The sequence below is a fragment of the Oncorhynchus keta genome, chromosome 33, assembly GCF_023373465.1.
Source record: "Oncorhynchus keta strain PuntledgeMale-10-30-2019 chromosome 33, Oket_V2, whole genome shotgun sequence".
NCBI lineage: Eukaryota > Metazoa > Chordata > Actinopteri > Salmoniformes > Salmonidae > Oncorhynchus > Oncorhynchus keta.
This window is the reverse complement of record NC_068453.1, coordinates 1,391,617-1,409,756: the sequence shown is the minus strand read 5'-3', so window position 1 is coordinate 1,409,756 and position 18,140 is coordinate 1,391,617. Positions and strand designations below refer to the sequence as shown.

At 42.0% G+C, this 18,140-nt stretch overlaps 1 protein-coding gene across 4 annotated transcripts in view; it reads left to right on the top strand.

The window, feature by feature from the left end:
* The window catches only part of LOC118366021 (endothelin-converting enzyme 2-like), an 82,818-nt gene that overhangs the window by 61,512 nt on the left and 3,166 nt on the right, over window positions 1-18,140 (top strand). For all 4 annotated transcript variants that reach the window (XM_052491639.1, XM_052491638.1, XM_052491640.1 and 1 more), the window contains 10 exons: window positions 357-499; window positions 14,018-14,132; window positions 14,567-14,677; window positions 15,323-15,421; window positions 15,705-15,782; window positions 15,976-16,079; window positions 16,397-16,507; window positions 16,697-16,764; window positions 16,924-17,114; window positions 17,923-18,018. In XM_052491639.1, coding sequence (XP_052347599.1) covers window positions 357-499; window positions 14,018-14,132; window positions 14,567-14,677; window positions 15,323-15,421; window positions 15,705-15,782; window positions 15,976-16,079; window positions 16,397-16,507; window positions 16,697-16,764; window positions 16,924-17,114; window positions 17,923-18,018 — 1,116 coding nt within the window. The remainder of the gene's footprint in view (window positions 1-356; window positions 500-14,017; window positions 14,133-14,566; window positions 14,678-15,322; window positions 15,422-15,704; window positions 15,783-15,975; window positions 16,080-16,396; window positions 16,508-16,696; window positions 16,765-16,923; window positions 17,115-17,922; window positions 18,019-18,140) is intronic.

The window sequence follows — 18,140 nt, the reverse complement described above, 5'->3', positions numbered from 1 at the left end:
TTCCTTACGCGAGTCCATTCCTTTTAAGTCCATGGGGGGGAGTGTATTAGTGCAAACTTCGGGAGAAATTGGAATGTAGCCTAAATCATGTAGCCATATGGTATTGTGGTTAGTCCACCATCTATCTATATGGAGGGAATTCCAACTGCTTAAAAATACAATACAATGTTGAGATCTCTTGTGTGGATCCAACAATATGCATCATGAATTGAATAGATACAAAATTGTGTCTAAATTAAAAGATGCAGTTATGTGGGACACTTTTGAGTTCTGAAAATGTCTAAAAACATTGTTTTTGTGTTGAACTGTTTTTTTCATAAGGGTGACCCCTGACCTCTAACCTCTCTCGCCCTCAGCTGTTGGCTCCGGCAGTGGACTGGCTGGACTACCTGTCCTCTGCCCTGTCCCCTCTGGACCTGAACGACACAGAGCCTGTGGTGCTATATGCCAAGGAGTACTTGCAGCAGGTGTCTGACCTGATCAACAAGACTGAGCGCAGGTAAGGACCTGGACGTAACTCAACCTGGTCGTACTTATCCCCCGTCAGCCAAAAGTCAGGTCACGTGGTCAGGAAATACTCCAAGGTCCATCCGTAACACATTGTGACATAGCTGAATCGGCAGCCATTCTTCTGCGCTACCAGTTTTTTTCATGTCTTGTCCTGGAGGCAGAACTGCGATTTTTGCTACACAAGGTCAGGTTTAAAATGTAATGACTTTGTGGCTGTGCCAGCAACTGACAATTCGCAGAGCTGCCTCCAGAACAAGATTCATGACAAAAAACACAAACCTGCTATAATACACTATATAATACACAAACCTGCTATAATAGCGTGCCATAGGATTCTGCAGCAACCCGCAAGGTGTGCTGCAGTATGACACAACTTTTAAAGGAGGAACCACTATTGGTAGAGTTTTTAAAGTGACTATGCATAGATAATATAACAGAGAGTAGCAGCAGTACAAATAGTCTTGGTAGCCATTAGATGTTCAGGAGTCTTATTGCTTGGGGGTAGAAGCTGTTTAGAAGCAACTTGGACCTAGACTTGGCGCTCCAGTACCGCTTGCCGTGCGGTAGCAGAGAGAACAGTCCATGATTAAGGGGGCTGAAGTATTTGACAATTTTTAGGGCCTTCCTCTGACACCACCTGGTATAGAGGTCCTGGATATATGGCAGGAAGCTTGGCCCCAGTGATATACTGGGCCGTTCACACTACCCTCTGCAGTGCCTTGCGGTCGGAGGCCGAGCAGTTGCCATACCAGGCGGTGATGCAACCAGTCATGCTCCATGCTCTCGATGGTGCAGCTGTAGAACCCGTTGAGGGTACAACTGAATGCCTTCAACTGAAATGTGTCTTCCGCATTTAAACCTCTGAATCAGAGAGGTGCTGGGGTCTGGAGTACAGGTGGGGACTGAGCATGTACATCTGATGGACCCCCATGTTGAGGATCAGTGTGACCGATGTGTTGTTACCTACACTTACCCCCAGGGGTGGCCTGTTAGGCTAGTATGCAAATTGAAGTGGGTCTAGGGTTTCTGGGATAATGGTGTTGATGTGAGCCATGACCAGCCTTTCAAAGCACTTCATGGCTACAGACGTGAGTGCTACGGGTCGGTAGTCATTTAGGCAGGTTATCGTAGAAGATGAGCGACCCAGGAATATGTGTGTGCTTTGGGGACCTTTAACAGAATGTGAATGGCAGAACGGGGATTGTATGTGGAGGATAAGGGCTGCAGTAGATATCTCAGATAGGGGGGAGTGAGGCCTAAGACAGTTTTATAAATAAGGATCAACCAGTGGGTCTTGCTACGGGTATACAGAGATGACCAGTTTACAGATGCCTATAGAGTGCAGTGATGTGTCCTATAAGGAGCATTGGTGGCAAATCTGATGGCCGAATGGTAAAGCACATCTAGTCTCTCGAGAGCACCCTTACCTGCCGTTCTATGAATTATGTCTCTATAATCTAGCATGTGTAGGATGGTCATCTAAAACAGGGCTAGTTTGGCAGCTGGGTTGAAAGAGGAAACCAAGTCTAGATTTAACTTTAGCCTGCAGCTTTGATATGTGCTGAGAGAAGGACAGTGTACCATCTAATCATACTCCCAAGTACTTGTATGAGGTGACTACCTCAAGCTCTAAATCCTCATAGGTAGTAATCACACCTGTGAGGAGGGGGGCATTCTTCTTACCAAACCACATACATTTTGTTTTGGAGATGTTTAGAACCAGGTTAAGGGCAGAGAAAGCTTGTTGGACACTAAGAACACTTTGTTGTAGAGAGTTTAACACAAATTCAGAGGGGCCAGTTGAGTATAAGACTGTATCAAATGCATATAAATGGATGAGAGAGCTTCCTACTGCCTGGGCTATGTTGTTGATGTAAATTGAGTAGAGCCTGGGGCCTAGGATTGAGCCTTGGGGTATTCCCTTGGTGACAAGCAGTGGCTGAGACAGCAGATGTTCTGACTTTATACACTGCACCCTTTGAGAGAGGTAGTTAGCAAACCAGGCCAAAGACCCTTCAGAGATACCAATACTCCTTAGCCGGCCCACAAGAATGGAAGGGTCTACCGTATAAAAAGCTTTGGCCAAGTCAAACAAAAATAGCAGCACAATATTGCTTAGATTCAAGGGCAGTGGTGACATAGTTGAGGACCTTTAAGGTTGCAGTGACACATCCATAACATGAGTGAAAACCAGATTGCATTCCAGATAGAATACTATAGACATCAAGAATGCCAGTCAGTTGATTTATTGACACGTTTTTCCATCTTTTTGATAAACAGGGCAACATAGAAATTGGCCTATAACAGTTAGAATCAGCTTGATCTCCCTCTTTAAATAAAGGACTAACTGTGGCTGCCTTAAAAGCAATGGGAATCTCCTCAGAGAGGAGAGACAGGTTAAAAAGGTCAGAGATCGGCCTGACGATTATAGGGGCAGCAACCTTAAAGAATAAAGGGTCTAAACCATCTGACCAAGATGTTTTTTGGGGGTCAAGTTTCGGGAGCTCCTTTAGCACCTCGGACTCAGTGACCGCCTGCAGGAAGAAACTTTGTAGCGGGGCAGGGGAAATAGAGGGAGAAGCATCGGGGCTAGTTGCATTAGAAGGGGTGGGAGATGAGGAAATGTTTGATGGGCAAGGAGGCATGGCTGAGTCAAATAGGAATTCTGACTTAATGAAGTGATGATTAAAGAGCTCAGCTATGTGCTTCTTGTCAGTAACAACCACATCAACATTAAGCGATGTGGGCACCTGTTAGGAGGAGGGTTTATACTCTAGGTCTTTAACCATTTTCCAGAACTTCTTGGGGTTAGACCCACAGAGTGAGACCTGCTCCTTATAAAGGTACTTACTTTGGCCTTCCGGATAGCCTGAGTGCACTTATTTCTCATTTGCCTGAATGAGAGCCAGTCAGCCTGAGTATGCGTGTGTGTGTGTGTGTGTATATATATATATATATACGCGCATACACACACACGCATAAAGCCATGAAATAATTTTCTGGAATATTCCAAGCTGTTCAAAGGCACAGTCAATTTAGTGTATGTAAACTTCTGACCCACTGGAATTGTGATACAGTGAATTTTAAGTGAAATAATCTGTCTGTAAATAATTGTTGGAAAGATTACTTGTCATGCACCAAGTAGATGTCCTACCCGACTTGCCAGAACTATTGTTTGTTATAAAGAAATTTGTGGAGTGGTTGAAAAACGAGTTTTAATGACTCCAACCTAAGTGTATGTAAACTTCCGACGTCAATTGTAAATGGAGGCTTACATTTCCAGACCTAGTGAGATATACATGGTGTAGGCTCAATCAATCTAGTCGACTTGATTACTTTCTTATGTCATTCTCTCTGGCACCAAAAGTTTAAAAAGTGTTGATGGGGACAGAATGCGGTCGGACCATCACATAATTGGCATATATATTTCGCTTACGGAGGTTCCACGTGGTCGAGGATATTGGAAATTGAATTAAAGACTATTGGATGATAACTTGTTTTTAAATAGGACAGAATAATTTATAACGGTCTTTTTCCGACATAACATAGGTAAAAGCAGATCCCCCTAATTGTATGGGACACTTTTAAATGTGCCTTAGAGGCCATGCAATTCCATACTCATCTCTAAAACAAAAGAAATGTAGTTCAAAAGAGTTCATATTAACAAAGAAAATGAAAGGACTAACAGTGTAGATGGATATCAATTTAACTGTACCATAGAGGCTCAAAATAAAGAAAAGATCCAGCGTAATATATTATAATAATAAATTGAACTGGATGGAATAGGGTGAAAAATTATTTTTTAATCTTCAAAATTGAAATGCTACCAAAAATGATTTACAGAAAATGTACTGGGAGTCGCCCATCATTCAGCAAACAATATTTTGAAAGAGGAAGTAAAATACTTTAAGAATATGTTTTCATCTTAGTCTCCTCCATCTCCACTAACCAAAGCTAATTGTATGGATTTTTTCCCTATTACTGTAAAATTAACAGCTGCACAGAAGGACTCATGTGATGGCCAAATTACAGAGGAGGAACTTCTTGATGTAATTAAAGCCTTTATGTCTGGAAAAACTCCAGGGCTGGGTGGCATACCAGTGGAGGTCCTTCTGTAGCTCAGTTGGTAGAGCATGGCGCTTGTAATGCCAGGGTAGTGGGTTCGATTCCCGGGACCACCCATACGTAGAATGTATGCACACATGACTGTAAGTCGCTTTGGATAAAAGCGTCTGCTAAATGGCATATATTATTATTATTATTATATAGGTATACCAAAACCTTTTTTATATACTCAGAGGACCATTATTAACATGTTTTAACCACTCCTGTATAAATGGTAGATTATCGGACACTCAACAAGAAGGTCTGATTTCATTAATACTGAAACAGGATCCAATGTAAAAAAAAATGGAGGCCTCTTTCACTTCAGTGTCTTGATGCTAAAACTATTCGCGCATAGAATTAAAAAGGTATTGTTGGATATTATGCATCCTAATCAGACAGTTTTTTTTTTACATGGACAATACATTGGAGATAATAATAGACAAGTACTGGAAACAATAGAACACTATGAAATATCTGGGAATCCAGGCCTGGAATTCATAGCTGACTTTGAAAAGGCCTTTGATAAAGTTTATATATAAATGCCTGGAATATTTCAATTTTGGAGAATCTCTTATAAAATGGGTCAAAGTTATTTATACTAACCCTAGGTGTAAAATAGTAAATAATGGCTACATCTCAGAAAGTTTTAAACTGTCAAGAGGATTAAAACAAGGTTGTCCACTATCGGCATATATATTTATTATTGCAATCAAAATATTTGTTCTGTTCTGTGAAGGGTGTAGTACACAGCATTGTACAAGTTCTTCAGTTTCTTGGCAGTTTCTCGCATGGAACAGCCTTTATTTCTTAGAACAAGAATAGGCTGAGGAGAAAGTTATTTGTTTCTGCCCATTTTGAGCCTGTAATCGAACACACAAATGCTGATGCTCCAGATACTCAACTAGTCTAAAGGCCAGTTTTATTGCTTCTTTAATCAGGACAACAGTTTTCAACTGTGCTAACATAATTGCAAAAGGGTTTTCTAATGATCAGTTAGCCTTTTAAAATTATAAACTTGGATTAGCTAACACAATGTGCCATATTGGGCCTCTGTATGCCTATGTAGACATTCCATTAAAAATCTGCCATTTCCAGCAAGAATAGTAATTTACAACATTAACAATGTCTACACTGTATTTCGGATCAATTTGATGTTATTTTAATGGACCAAAAATGAGCTTTTCTTCAAAAAACAAGGACATTTCTAAGTGACCCTAAACCTTTGAATGGTAGTGAATGTTACACATGCAGTTAACACAAATATATGGAAATCCTTGCTCTATCCAAAATTACAACCAACTAATTGCAGCCTTACTACAAAAATGGACGAGGTAAGTGGAAGGGGGAAAAAGTGGCCCTGTCTGTTGGCCCTTCATTAAAGACCCAAATTGTTTTTAAAAAAAATAATAAAGTGTGAAAAATAAATATATATACCAGTTTCATTTAAGGGCCAAAACATTTACAGATGTGCCATATAGATTGAAAAATAGTTGGGAAGAGATTCCATGGCACATGGTTTATGAATTGACATGCAAATGATGCCGGATTCGGAACGTAGAATTTTTCAATTTAAATAATTCTACAACATTTTTGCAATAAATAGGATGTTATATGAGGGAAATAAACTTCCCAGCTCCTCAGATTGTGGCAGTCATTAGATCATTTATTTTGGTACTGTCCATATGTAGCCATATGGTATTTGCTGTTTTTGGTATTTTATTAGGATCCCCATTACTCTTTCTGGGGTCCACACAAAACATGAAACATTATACAGAACATCAATAGACAAGAACAGCTCAAGGACAGAACCACACACATTTTTTGGGGGTGAGGGGGGTACTGTGAAAAGACCCTTGGTGGCATGTCTTGTGGGATAAGTGTGTGTGTCAGAGGTGTGTGGAAGTTGACTATGCAACCAATTTGTGATTTTCGACACATTTGACACGCTAGCGTCCCACCTCGACAACAGCCATTGAAATTGCAGGGTGCCAAATTAAAAACAACAGAAATCACATGATTAAAATTCCTCAAACATACAAGTATTATCCACCAGTTTAAATATATACTTCTTGTAAATCCAACCACGGTGTCCGATTTCAAAATGGCTTTACTGCGAAAGCACACCAAACAATTATGTTAGGTCAGTACCTATTCACAGAAAAACACAGCCATTTTTCCAGCCAAAGAGAGGAGTCACAAAAAGCAGAAATAGAGATAAAATTAATCACTAACCTTTAATGATCTTCATCAGATGGCATTCATAGGACTTCATGTTACACAATACATGTATGTTTTGTTCGATAAAGTTCATATTTATATCCAAAAATCTCAGTTTACATTGACGCATTGTCTCAAGCAAACATCCGGTGAAAATGCAGAGAGCCACATCAATAACAGAAATACTCATCATAAACATTGAGAAACGATACAAGTGTTAAACATGGAATTATAGATAAACTTCTCCTTAACGCAACCGCTGAGTCAGATTTCAAAAATGCCTTATGGCGAAAGCACACTGCGATTATGTTTGGTCAGCTCCAAGCCACAGAAACCCATACAGCCATTTTCCAAACAAGGAGAGGTGTCATAAAAGTCAGAAATAGCATTAAAATAAATCACTTACATTTGATGATCTTCATCTGGTGGCACTCCCAGGTCTCCATGTTAGACAATAAATGTTCATTTTGGTCGATAATGTCCCTCCTTTTTGTTCACGTGTTTTGTCCAGTAATCCGAATGCAGAAAGCGCGGGCACGAATTCCAGGACAAAGTTCATAAAAAGTACAATAAAAGTAGAAACATGCCAAACGATAGTAGAAACATGCCAAACAATGTTTAAAATCAATCCTCCGGTTGTTTTTGTCAAAAATAATTAATAATATTTCAACTGGACAAAAGCTTTGTCAATAGGAAAAGGAAACAAGGAATAGGAATAGGAAACAAGAAAGGCACGTTCACGATCAGGGCGCATGGCTGTTGAATGGAAATTTCCACTGGCCACTGAATGACAGAGCTGTATCTCACTCATTTTTCAGAGTAAAAGCCTGAAACAATGCCTAACGACTGGCTACATGTGGAGGAAGACACGGAGCTCGTGAACTAGGGCCTTATTCTTTGTATGGTGGATAGGCTTTCAATGGAAAAATAATAGCACTTCCTGGTTGTATTTTCGCCTGCCATATCAGTTCTGTTATACTCACAGACAATTATTGTAACAGTTTTGTAAACTGTGTGTTTTCAGAGTGTTTTCTATCCAAATCTACTAATTATATGGTTTCATGCATGTCAACATCAGAAGCCTCCTTAAGTTTGTTTTACTCACTGCTTTAGCACACTCTGCTAACCCTGATGTCCTTGCCATGTCTGAATCCTGGCTCAGGAAGGCCACTAAAAATTCAGAGATTTCCATACCCAACTATAACATTTTCCGTCAAGATAGAACTGCCAAAGGGGGAGGAGTTGCAGTCTACTGCAGAGATAGCCTGCAAAGTAATGTCATACTACTTTCTAGGTCCATACCCAAACAGTTCGAACTACTAATTTTAAAAATGACTCTCTCCAGAAATAAATCTCTCACTGTTGCCGCCTGCTACCAACCCCCCTCAGCTCCCAGCTGTGCCCTGAACACCATTTATGAATTGATCGCCCCCCATCTAGCTTCAGAGTTTGTTCTGTTAGGTGATCTAAACTGGGATATGCTTGACACCCCGGCAGTCCTACAATCTAAGCTAGATGCCCTCAATCTCACACAAATCATCAAGGAACCAACCAGGTACAACCCCAAATCTGTAAACAAGGGCACCCTCATAGACGTCATCCTGACCAACTGGCCCTCCAATACACCTCCGCTGTCTTCAACCAAGATCTCAGCGATCATTGCTTCATTGCCTGTATCCGCTACGGATCCGCAGTCCAACGACCACCCCTCATCACTGTCAAACGCTCCCTGAAACACTTCTGCGAGCAGGCCTTTCTAATCGACCTGGCCCAGGTATCCTGGAAGGATATTGATCTCATCCCGCAGTTGAGGAAGCCTGGTCATTCTTTAAAAGTAACTTCCTCACCATTTTTGATAAGCATGCTCCATTCAAAAAATGCATAACTAAGAACAGGTATAGCCCTTGGTTCACTCCAGACCTGACTGCCCTCGACCAGCACAAAAACATCCTATGGCGGACTGCAATAGCATTGAATAGTCCCCGCGATATGCAACTGTTCAGGGAAGTCAGGAACCAATACACACAGTCAGTCAGGAAAGCAAAGGCCAGCTTCTTCAGGCAGAAATTTGCATCCTGTAGCTCTAACTCCAAAAAGATCTGGGACACTGTGAAGTCCATGGAGAACAAGAGCAACTCCTCCCAGCTGTCCACTGCACTGAGGCTAGGTAACACGGTCACCACCGATAAATCCATGATTATCGAAAACTTCAACAAGCATTTCTCAACGGCTGGCCATGCCTTCCTCCTGACTACTCCAACCTCAGCCAACAGCTACGCCCCCCCCCCCCGCAGCTACTCGCCCAAGCCTCTCCAGGTTCTCCTTTACCCAAATCCAGATATCAGATGTTCCGAAAGAGCTGCAAAACCTGGACCCGTACAAATCAGCTGGGCTTGACAATCTGGACCCTCTATTTCTGAAACTATCCGCCGCCATTTTCGCAACCCCTATTACCAGCCTGTTCAACCTCTCTTTACATATCGTCTGAGATCCCCAAGGATTGGAAAGCTGCCGCAGTCATCCCCCTCTTCAAAGGGGGAGACACCCTGGACCCAAACTGTTACAGACCTATATCCATCCTACCCTGCCTTTCTAAGGTCTTCGAAAGCCAAGTCAACAAACAGGTCACTGACCATCTCGAATCCCACCGTACTTTCTCCGCTGTGCAATCTGGCTTCCGAACCGGTCACGGGTGCACCTCAGCCACGCTCAAGGTACTAAACGATATCATAACCGCCATCGATAAAAGACAGTACTGTGCAGCCGTCTTCATCGACCTTGCCAAGGCTTTCGACTCTGTCAATCACCATATTCTTAACGGCAGACTCAGTAGGGGTGCCACAGGGTTCAAATCTTGGGCCAACTTTTTTCTCTGTATATATCATTGATGTTGCTCTTGCTGCGGGTTATTCCCTGATCCACCTCTACGCAGACGACACCATTCTGTATACTTCCGGCCCGTCCTTGGACACTAACCTCCAAACGAGTTTCAATGCCATACAACACTCCTTCCATGGCCTCCAACTGCTCTTAAACGCTAGTAAAACCAAGATGCCTCTCATGCAATTCAAAATATTTATCGAGGACTTATTTGTTGAGGAATGTGATTGTTTTTCTTGAATGTGTATGTAATTTGTTCAACCGTTCGCTGCCTGCACCCGCACGCCCGACTAGCATCACCACCCTGGATGGTTCCGACCTAGAATATGTGGAAATCTATGTACCTAGGTGTCTGGCTAGACTGTAAACTCTCCTTCCAGACTCATATCAAACATCTCCAATCGAAAATCAAAGCCTTCTTCACTCACGCTGCCAAACTTACCCTAGTAAAACTGACTATCCTACCGATCCTCGACTTTGGCGATGTCATCTACAAAATAGGTTCCAATACTCTACTCCGCAAACTGGATGCAGTTTCACAGTGCCATCCGTTTTGTTACTAAAGCACCTTATACCACCCACCACTGCAACCTGTATGCTCTAGTCGGCTGGCCCTCGCTACATATTCGTCGTCAGACCCACTGGCTCCAGGTCATCTACAAGTCCATGCTAGGTAAAGCTCCGCCTTATCTCAGTTCACTGGTCACGATGGGAACACCCACCCGTAGCACGCGCTCCAGCAGGTGTATCTCACTGATCATCCCTAAAGCCAACACCTCATTTGGCCGCCTTTCGTTCCAGTTCTCTGCTGCCTGTGACTGGAACGAATTGCAAAAATCGCTGAAGTTGGAAACTTTTATCTCACTCACCAACTTCAAACATCTGCTATCTGAGCAGCTAACCGATCGCTGCAGTTGTACATAGGCTATCCGTAAATAGCCCACCCAATTTGACCTACCTCATCTCCATACTGTTTATATTTATTTACTTTTCTGCTCTTTTGCACACCAGTATCTCTACCTGTACATGACCATCTGATCATTTATCACTCCAGTGTTAATCTGCAAAATTGTAATTATTCGCCTACCTCCTCATGCCTTTTGCACACAATGTATATAGACTCTTTTTTTTCCTACTGTGTTATTGACTTGTAAATTGTTTACGCCATGTGTAACTCTGTGTTGTCTGTTCACACTGCTATGCTTTATCTTGGCCAGGTCGCAGTTGCAAATGAGAACTTGTTCTCCACTAGCCTACCTGGTTAAATAAAGGTGAAAAGAAAAATGCATATCCTATCTTCTGGGACTGAGAAGCAGGCAGTTTAATTTGGGCACACTTTTCATCCAAAATTCCGAATGCTGCCCTACCCTAGTGAAGTTAATGTTTCTTATAATAAGAAGGGATGCAGTCAGTTTCTCCTCAACTCTTTGACGAGAGACTGGCATGCATAGTATTTATATCAGCCCTCAGATTACAATGAAGAGCAAAATGTGCTGCTCGGTTCTGGGCCAGCTGCAGCTTAACTAGGTCTTTCCTGGCAGCACTGGACCACACAACTGGACAATAATCAAGATTAGACAAAACTAGAGCCTGCAGAACTTGCTTTTGGAATGTGGTGTCAAAAAAGTAGAGCAACTCTTTATTACGGCTAGACCTCTCCCCATCTTTACAACCAAATTGAATCTGTATGTTTTTGACCATGACAGTTTATAATCTAAGGTAATGCCAAGGAGTTTAGTCTCCTCAACTTGTTCAACAGCCACACCATTCATTACCAGATTCAGCTGAGGTCTAGCTCTTAATTGATCATCAGAGAACCATTTTGCAGTTATGCTGAAAACCTGTTCTGATTTAATTAATCAATACAATTGGCCTTCTTTATACTAGTTGAGTATCCGGAGCATCAGCATTTGTGTGTTCGATTACAGGCTCAAAATGTCTAGAAACAAAAAACCTTCTTCTGAAACTCTAAGGCTATTCCATGCGAGAAACTGCGAATAAACTGAAAATCTCGTACACTACTGTGTACTATTCCCTTCTCAGAACAGCACAAACTGGCTCTAACCAGAATCGAAAGAGGAGTGGGAGGCCCCGGTGCACATCTGAACAAGAGGACAAGTACATTAGAATGTCTAGTTTGAGAAACAGATGCCTCACAAGTCCTCAACTGGCAGCTTCATTAAATAGTTCTCAATGTCAACAGTGAAGAGGTGACTCAGGGATGCTGGCCTTGTGGAAGAGTTCCTCTGTCCAGTGTCTGTGTTCTTTTGCCCATCTTAATCTTTTATTTTTATTGGCCAGTCTTAGATATGGCTTTTTCTTTGCAACAGCATCCCGGAGTCGCCTCTTCACTGTTGCCATTGAGACTGGTTATTTACGCGTACTATTTAATGAAGCTGCCAGTTGAGAACTCCTTGGTCAAATAGCCCTTTCACAGCCTGGAGAATGCTGTGGTAGCAATGCTTGTTAAGTGTGCCTTGAATTCTAAATAAATCACAGACAGTGTCACCAGCGAAGCACCATCGCACCTCCACCTCCATGCTTCACAGAACCACAAGTGAGGAGATCATTGGTTCACCTACTCTGCATCTCACAAAGACTCAACAAGCACAACACTTACACAAATTGCTGATGATTGGCTGAGAGAAATTGATGATAAAATGATTGTGGGGGCTGTCTTGTGAGACTTCAGTTCAGCTTTTGACATTATCAATCATAGAAAAACGTATGTGTTATGGCTTTACACCCCCTGCTGTAATGTGGATCAAGTACAGTACTACATAGAGCCTTGACTACAGGGATCTCTATTCCACATCAGGTAACTCGTGCAAGCAGTAGAATCAGATTGAAAAAGCAAGTAAAAAGACACACTTATGGAACTACAAGAGACACACGCAAAGGTACAGACACATGCATACGCACACATTGTGATATTGTTGTATAGAACATTTTGTGTTGTGGATATGTGGTGGTGTAGGGATGTTATATGATGTACTGTTTTATATTTAGCTAATTCAGTACAAACAGTTCACTGTTTTATCTTTTGTTTTATGTGTCATGTGGGTGCTTTGGTGTGTTTGAACCCAATACAAAAAAGACATGGCGGTTGGAACCAAAAATCTCAAGTTTGGACTCATCAGACCAAAGAACAGATTTCCACTGGTCTTATGTCAGTGTTCCTCGTGTTCCTTTGCCCAAGCAAGTCTCTTCTTCTTATTGGTGTCCTTCAATAGTGGTTTCTTTGCAGCAATTTGACCATGAAGGCCTGATTCACTCAGTCTTCTCTGAACGGTTGATGTTGAGATGTGTCTGTTACTTGAACTCTGAAGCATTTATTTTGGCTGCAATTTCTGAGGCTGGTAACTCTAATAAACTTATCCTCTGCAGCAGAGGTAATTCCAGGTCTTCTTATCCTGTGGCGGTCTTCATGAGAGCCAGTTTCATCATAGTGCTTGATGGTTTTTGCGACTGCACTTGAAGAAACTTTCAAAGTTCTTCAAATTTTTCCCGAATTGACTGACCTTCATGTCTTAAAGTAATGATGGACCCGTCATTTCTCTTTTCTTACATGAGCTGTTCTTGCCATAATATGGACTTGGTCATTTTACCAAATAGGGATATCTTCTGTATACCACCCCTGCATTAAGGAGGAAAGAAATTCCACACATTTAACAAACACAGCTGTTCATTGAAATGCATTCCAGGTGACTACCTCATGAAGCTGGTTGAGAGAATGCCAAGAGTGTGCAAAGCTGTCAAGGCAAAGAGTGGCGACTAAAATACATTTTGATTTGTTTAACACTTTGTTGGTTACTACATGATTCCAAATGTGTTATTTCATAGTTTTGATGTCTTCACTATTATTCTACAATGTAGAAAATAGTAAAAAAATAAAAACATAGCAAAGATAAACCATTAAAATAGTAGGTGTGTCAACTTTTGACTGGTACTGTATATTGCTGTGTATTTAAAATATATATATTTAACCTTTATTTAACTAGGCAAGTAAGTTAAGAACAAATTATTATTTACAATGACGGCCTACATTATGCATATGGTCTTCGTAGAAAGTGTTACCAAAATTCTTTATATAACCTGACCTGACCATAACATGATGAAATACGTCATAATAACGTCCATGCAACCAGCTTTGCCCATGAGGAAACACAGTCATTGGATTGCCCCAACTATTTTTTTATTTTCTTATCCTTGTCACCAACTTGTCCTCATGTTGCCTCTTCCTCCCGTCTCTCCTCATCTCTCCCTGTTTCTCCCTGTCTCTTCTGTCTCTCCCCGCCCTCAGCCTGCTCAACAACTACATGATCTGGAACCTGGTGCAGAAAGGAGCGTCCAGTCTGGACCAGCGCTTTGAGAACGCCCAGGACAAGCTGCTAGAGAGCCTGTATGGAACCAAGAAGGTGTGTTTTTAGGCTGAGTCCGACTTTTGGCTTCGGTTAAAAGTAGTGCCCTAGGGATAACCCTGCGTCAGGAAATACCTTGTTAGGGCCAGTTTCCCAGACACAGATAAATCCTAGTCCTTGACTAAAAAGGCATTTCAATGGAGATTCTCTGTTTAGTAAGCTTTTTAGTCCAGGACTATGCTTAATCTGTGTCAGGGTAACTAGACCTGGTGATTTGTATGTGAGACTCTGTTTGGGCTCACAGCAAGGAATGTGTGCTGCCTCAGCACAGTAAACAGCTGGTGAGAAACTTATTGTGTGTGTGTGTGTGTGTGTGTGTGTGTGTGTGTGTGTGTGTGTGTGTGTGTGTGTGTGTGTGTGTGTGTGTGTGTGTGTGTGTGTGTGTGTGTGTGTGTGTGTGTGTGTGTGTGTGTGTGTGTGTGTTCGCTCAGTCCTGCACACCACGATGGCAGACCTGCATTGGGAACACAGATGACACGCTTGGCTTCGCCCTGGGAGCACTCTTTGTCAAAGCTACGTTTGATAAACACAGCAAAGAGATTGTGAGTATAATAGGCGCACAACTGCATTAGAGTCTATTCAAGTGTTTTACCATGGTGAACAATCCATGACTGTCCCCTAGTGGTTACCATGTATAGGCCTAATAAAAGGTCATTAAAAAATGATCTTATTCTCCTTGGACATTATTATAATTTTCATGTATAATCTATTTTAAATGCTTAAATGTTTATGAATACTTATGAATGCTTTGTATAATGTTATAAATACTTATGAATTGTACAGATTATAATGTTTATATATTTCCTGTAAATTATTATAAATGTTTACATTTAAGTAAATACTAATTTAGTAATAGTTCTCTGTCCTGCAGAGGGGAGAGACCAATATAGGAGAGAAAAAACATGCTATTAAAATGGAGAGATTGTTATCTGGTAGAGAAAAGAGGGGCAAGTAGAAGAGAGAGATGTGGAAGGGGAGAGAGAGGAGGCACAGAAGAAGGGCTGGTAGCTTTATACAGGTTGGAAATAGACTCTCACGTGCAAGTGTTCTTGGTTTTTATTATAATTCGCGAGATTGCCCCGGGTATTTAGTCTATATCTAAGTGTAATTGTCAAAGAAGGATCTACATCATCTTTCCCTCTTTCTTGCTTCTTACATTTAATGTCTGTCTCTCACCCCACAATAAGGCAGAGGGGATGATCAATGAAATCCGTACTGCCTTCAAAGATGCTCTTGATCACCTCAAGTGGATGGACAAACAAACGCGTCAGGCAGCCAAAGACAAGGTCAGAGATGATGTCACCTACTGGATAGGCTATGTTTGGGTGCCAGAGGCTATCTATGTCTGTGAAAGAATGTGTGTGTGCGTGCGCGTGCACATGCATACCTGTGCACACCTGCGCACATGTAAGAGAGAGAGAGAACAGGGAGGGAGTAATATGGGTTTACAGGTTACAATACAGTAGTTAGCCCTCTTTTTCCAGACCTCCAAATGTTGAAATCAGGAGGTTTCTTGTCCCCTTCCTCCATCTTGCCCTCTCTTATCCCTTTTGCTCTCTTGGTCTTCAGGCAGACGCCATCTACGACATGATTGGATTCCCTGACTTCATCCTGGAACCCAAAGAACTGGATGATGTTTATGACGGGGTGAGTTAGTACCTTTTGTTGAGATGTGTCATGATTGAACACCATACATTGAGTCCCATACATTGAACCCTGTGAGTTCTTCAAACAAGTTGAAGTTGAAGGTGAAATGACAACGACACCTTTTAATGTTTCTAATCAGTGAGTAATTATTTATTGCCCGTCATTCTGTCTGTATGTCTGTCCCTCTCCATAGTATGACGTCTCGGAAGAAAACTTCTTTCAGAACGCACTCAACTTCTACAATTTCTCCGCCAGGGTGATGGCCGATCAGCTCCGCAAGCCGCCCAACAGAGACCAGTGAGTCTTCATCAGCTGCACTCATCATCATTATCAACATCACCATCGTCATTTGATCTGAAATTGCGCTCTATTCCCTATAAAGTGCACAAATTTGACTCTGGTCAAACACTACATTAAGTTGGATGCTTTTTGCTCCAGTGTTGTCTGGTGTCACGGAGGACAGGCTCATTGTATTGGCTTGAGCACAATGAATGGAACGGTATCAAACACATACTATTCCATTAAGTCCATTTCAGAATGACAATTAGTCGTCCTACTCTCACCAGCTTTCACAGGTTTGCTTTTTATACACATCTCTGCCACCATCCTTCTAGATGGAGTATGACCCCTCCCACAGTCAACGCCTACTACATGCCCACCAAGAATGGCATTGTCTTCCCAGCTGGAATCCTTCAGGCACCCTTTTATGCCCAGGATCACCCCAAGTGAGTGAGTGAGTGAGTGAGTGAGTGTGTGTGTGTGTGTGTGTGTGTGTGTGTGTGTGTGTGTGTGTGTGTGTGTGTGTGTGTGTGTGTGTGTGTGTGTGTGTGTGTGTGTGTGTGTGTGTGTGTGTGTGTGTGTGTGTGTGTGTGTGCGCTCGCTTGCTGTTCTGACCCCATGTGAATTCTCTGCAGAGCACTGAACTTCGGGGGGATAGGAGTGGTGATGGGACACGAGCTCACTCATGCCTTTGATGACCAAGGTTGGTGTCCACATTTAACAGATTCCACAGAACTCATGGACGCATCCTCACAAAACACCAACTGACCAACACACACTAGCATGCATGCACAGACATGATTACTAGGTGTGCATGTTTGTAAAGGTTAAGCACTATTTAAGATGATTTTTCCTTAATCAGGCAGGGAATACGACAAAGACGGTAACCTTCGACCATGGTGGCAAAATTCCTCTGTGGAAGCATTTAAGAACCACACGGAATGCATGGTGGAACAGTACAACGGGTTTACAATCAATGGGGAGCATATAAATGGCAAGCAGACGCTGGGAGAGAACATTGCTGACAACGGAGGCCTAAAGGCAGCCTATAAGGTGAGTAGGTCTCCCGAATTGATAATGTATTACATTTAGTTGCTCACATACTAACTTATTTATCACTGTAATAATTATTAGCTGTAGTAAAGTTCAGTTATTTTGTAACAGTAATGGGGTTGAGCAGTTATAGCTCAATCCATTATTGCCAAATCCATTGCTATGTATTTATAAAGCAATTGCATAGTTACTACTATGTAACAACATGTTACTATGATGTTATTACGGTTTTATTTCACATGGTGTCAGTGGTGGGATCCTGGACAGCATGACTCTGTCACGCCTTGGTCTTAGTATTTTGTGTTTTCTTTAATTATTTGTTCAGGCCAGGGTGTGACATGGGGTTATTGTATTGTCGTATTGGGGTTTTTGTAGGCATTGGGATTGTGGTTGATTAGGGGTGTGTCTAGTATAGGCTTGGCTGCCTGAGGCGGTTCTCAATCAGAGTCAGGTGATTCTTGTTGTCTCTGATGGGGAACCGTATTTAGGTAGCCTGGGTTTCACTGTGTATTCCGTAGGGTGATTGTTCCTGTCTCTGTGTTGTTTCACCAGATAACCTAATTACAGCCTTTCACGTTCCTTTTGTTGTTTTGCTTTTGTATTAAGTTATTTCATGTATCGCTCTTCATTTATTAAAGACATGAGTAACCACCACGCTGCATTTCGGTCCGACTCTCTTTCTACAAACGAAGAACGCCGTTACAGACTCTTATTATACTATACAATAGTCTTACTATACTTCACCTCAGGGCCATCAGAGTGGCGGATAATGTTATTATTGTAAAAACAAATGTCCTGTTGTGTTCAGGCGTACCAGGCGTGGGTGCAGGAGAACGGTGAGGAGAAGAGGCTGCCAGCGGTCAACCTGACCAATGACCAACTATTCTTTGTGGGATTTGCCCAGGTAGGTGATGAGAGTGTCAACTAGATGCGTTACACACATCCTAATAAAGTTCACGTATCAAATACTCATGATTAGGGCTCAGGGTTTGCATGACAATATCATAAGCTATAAAACTAGGGGCC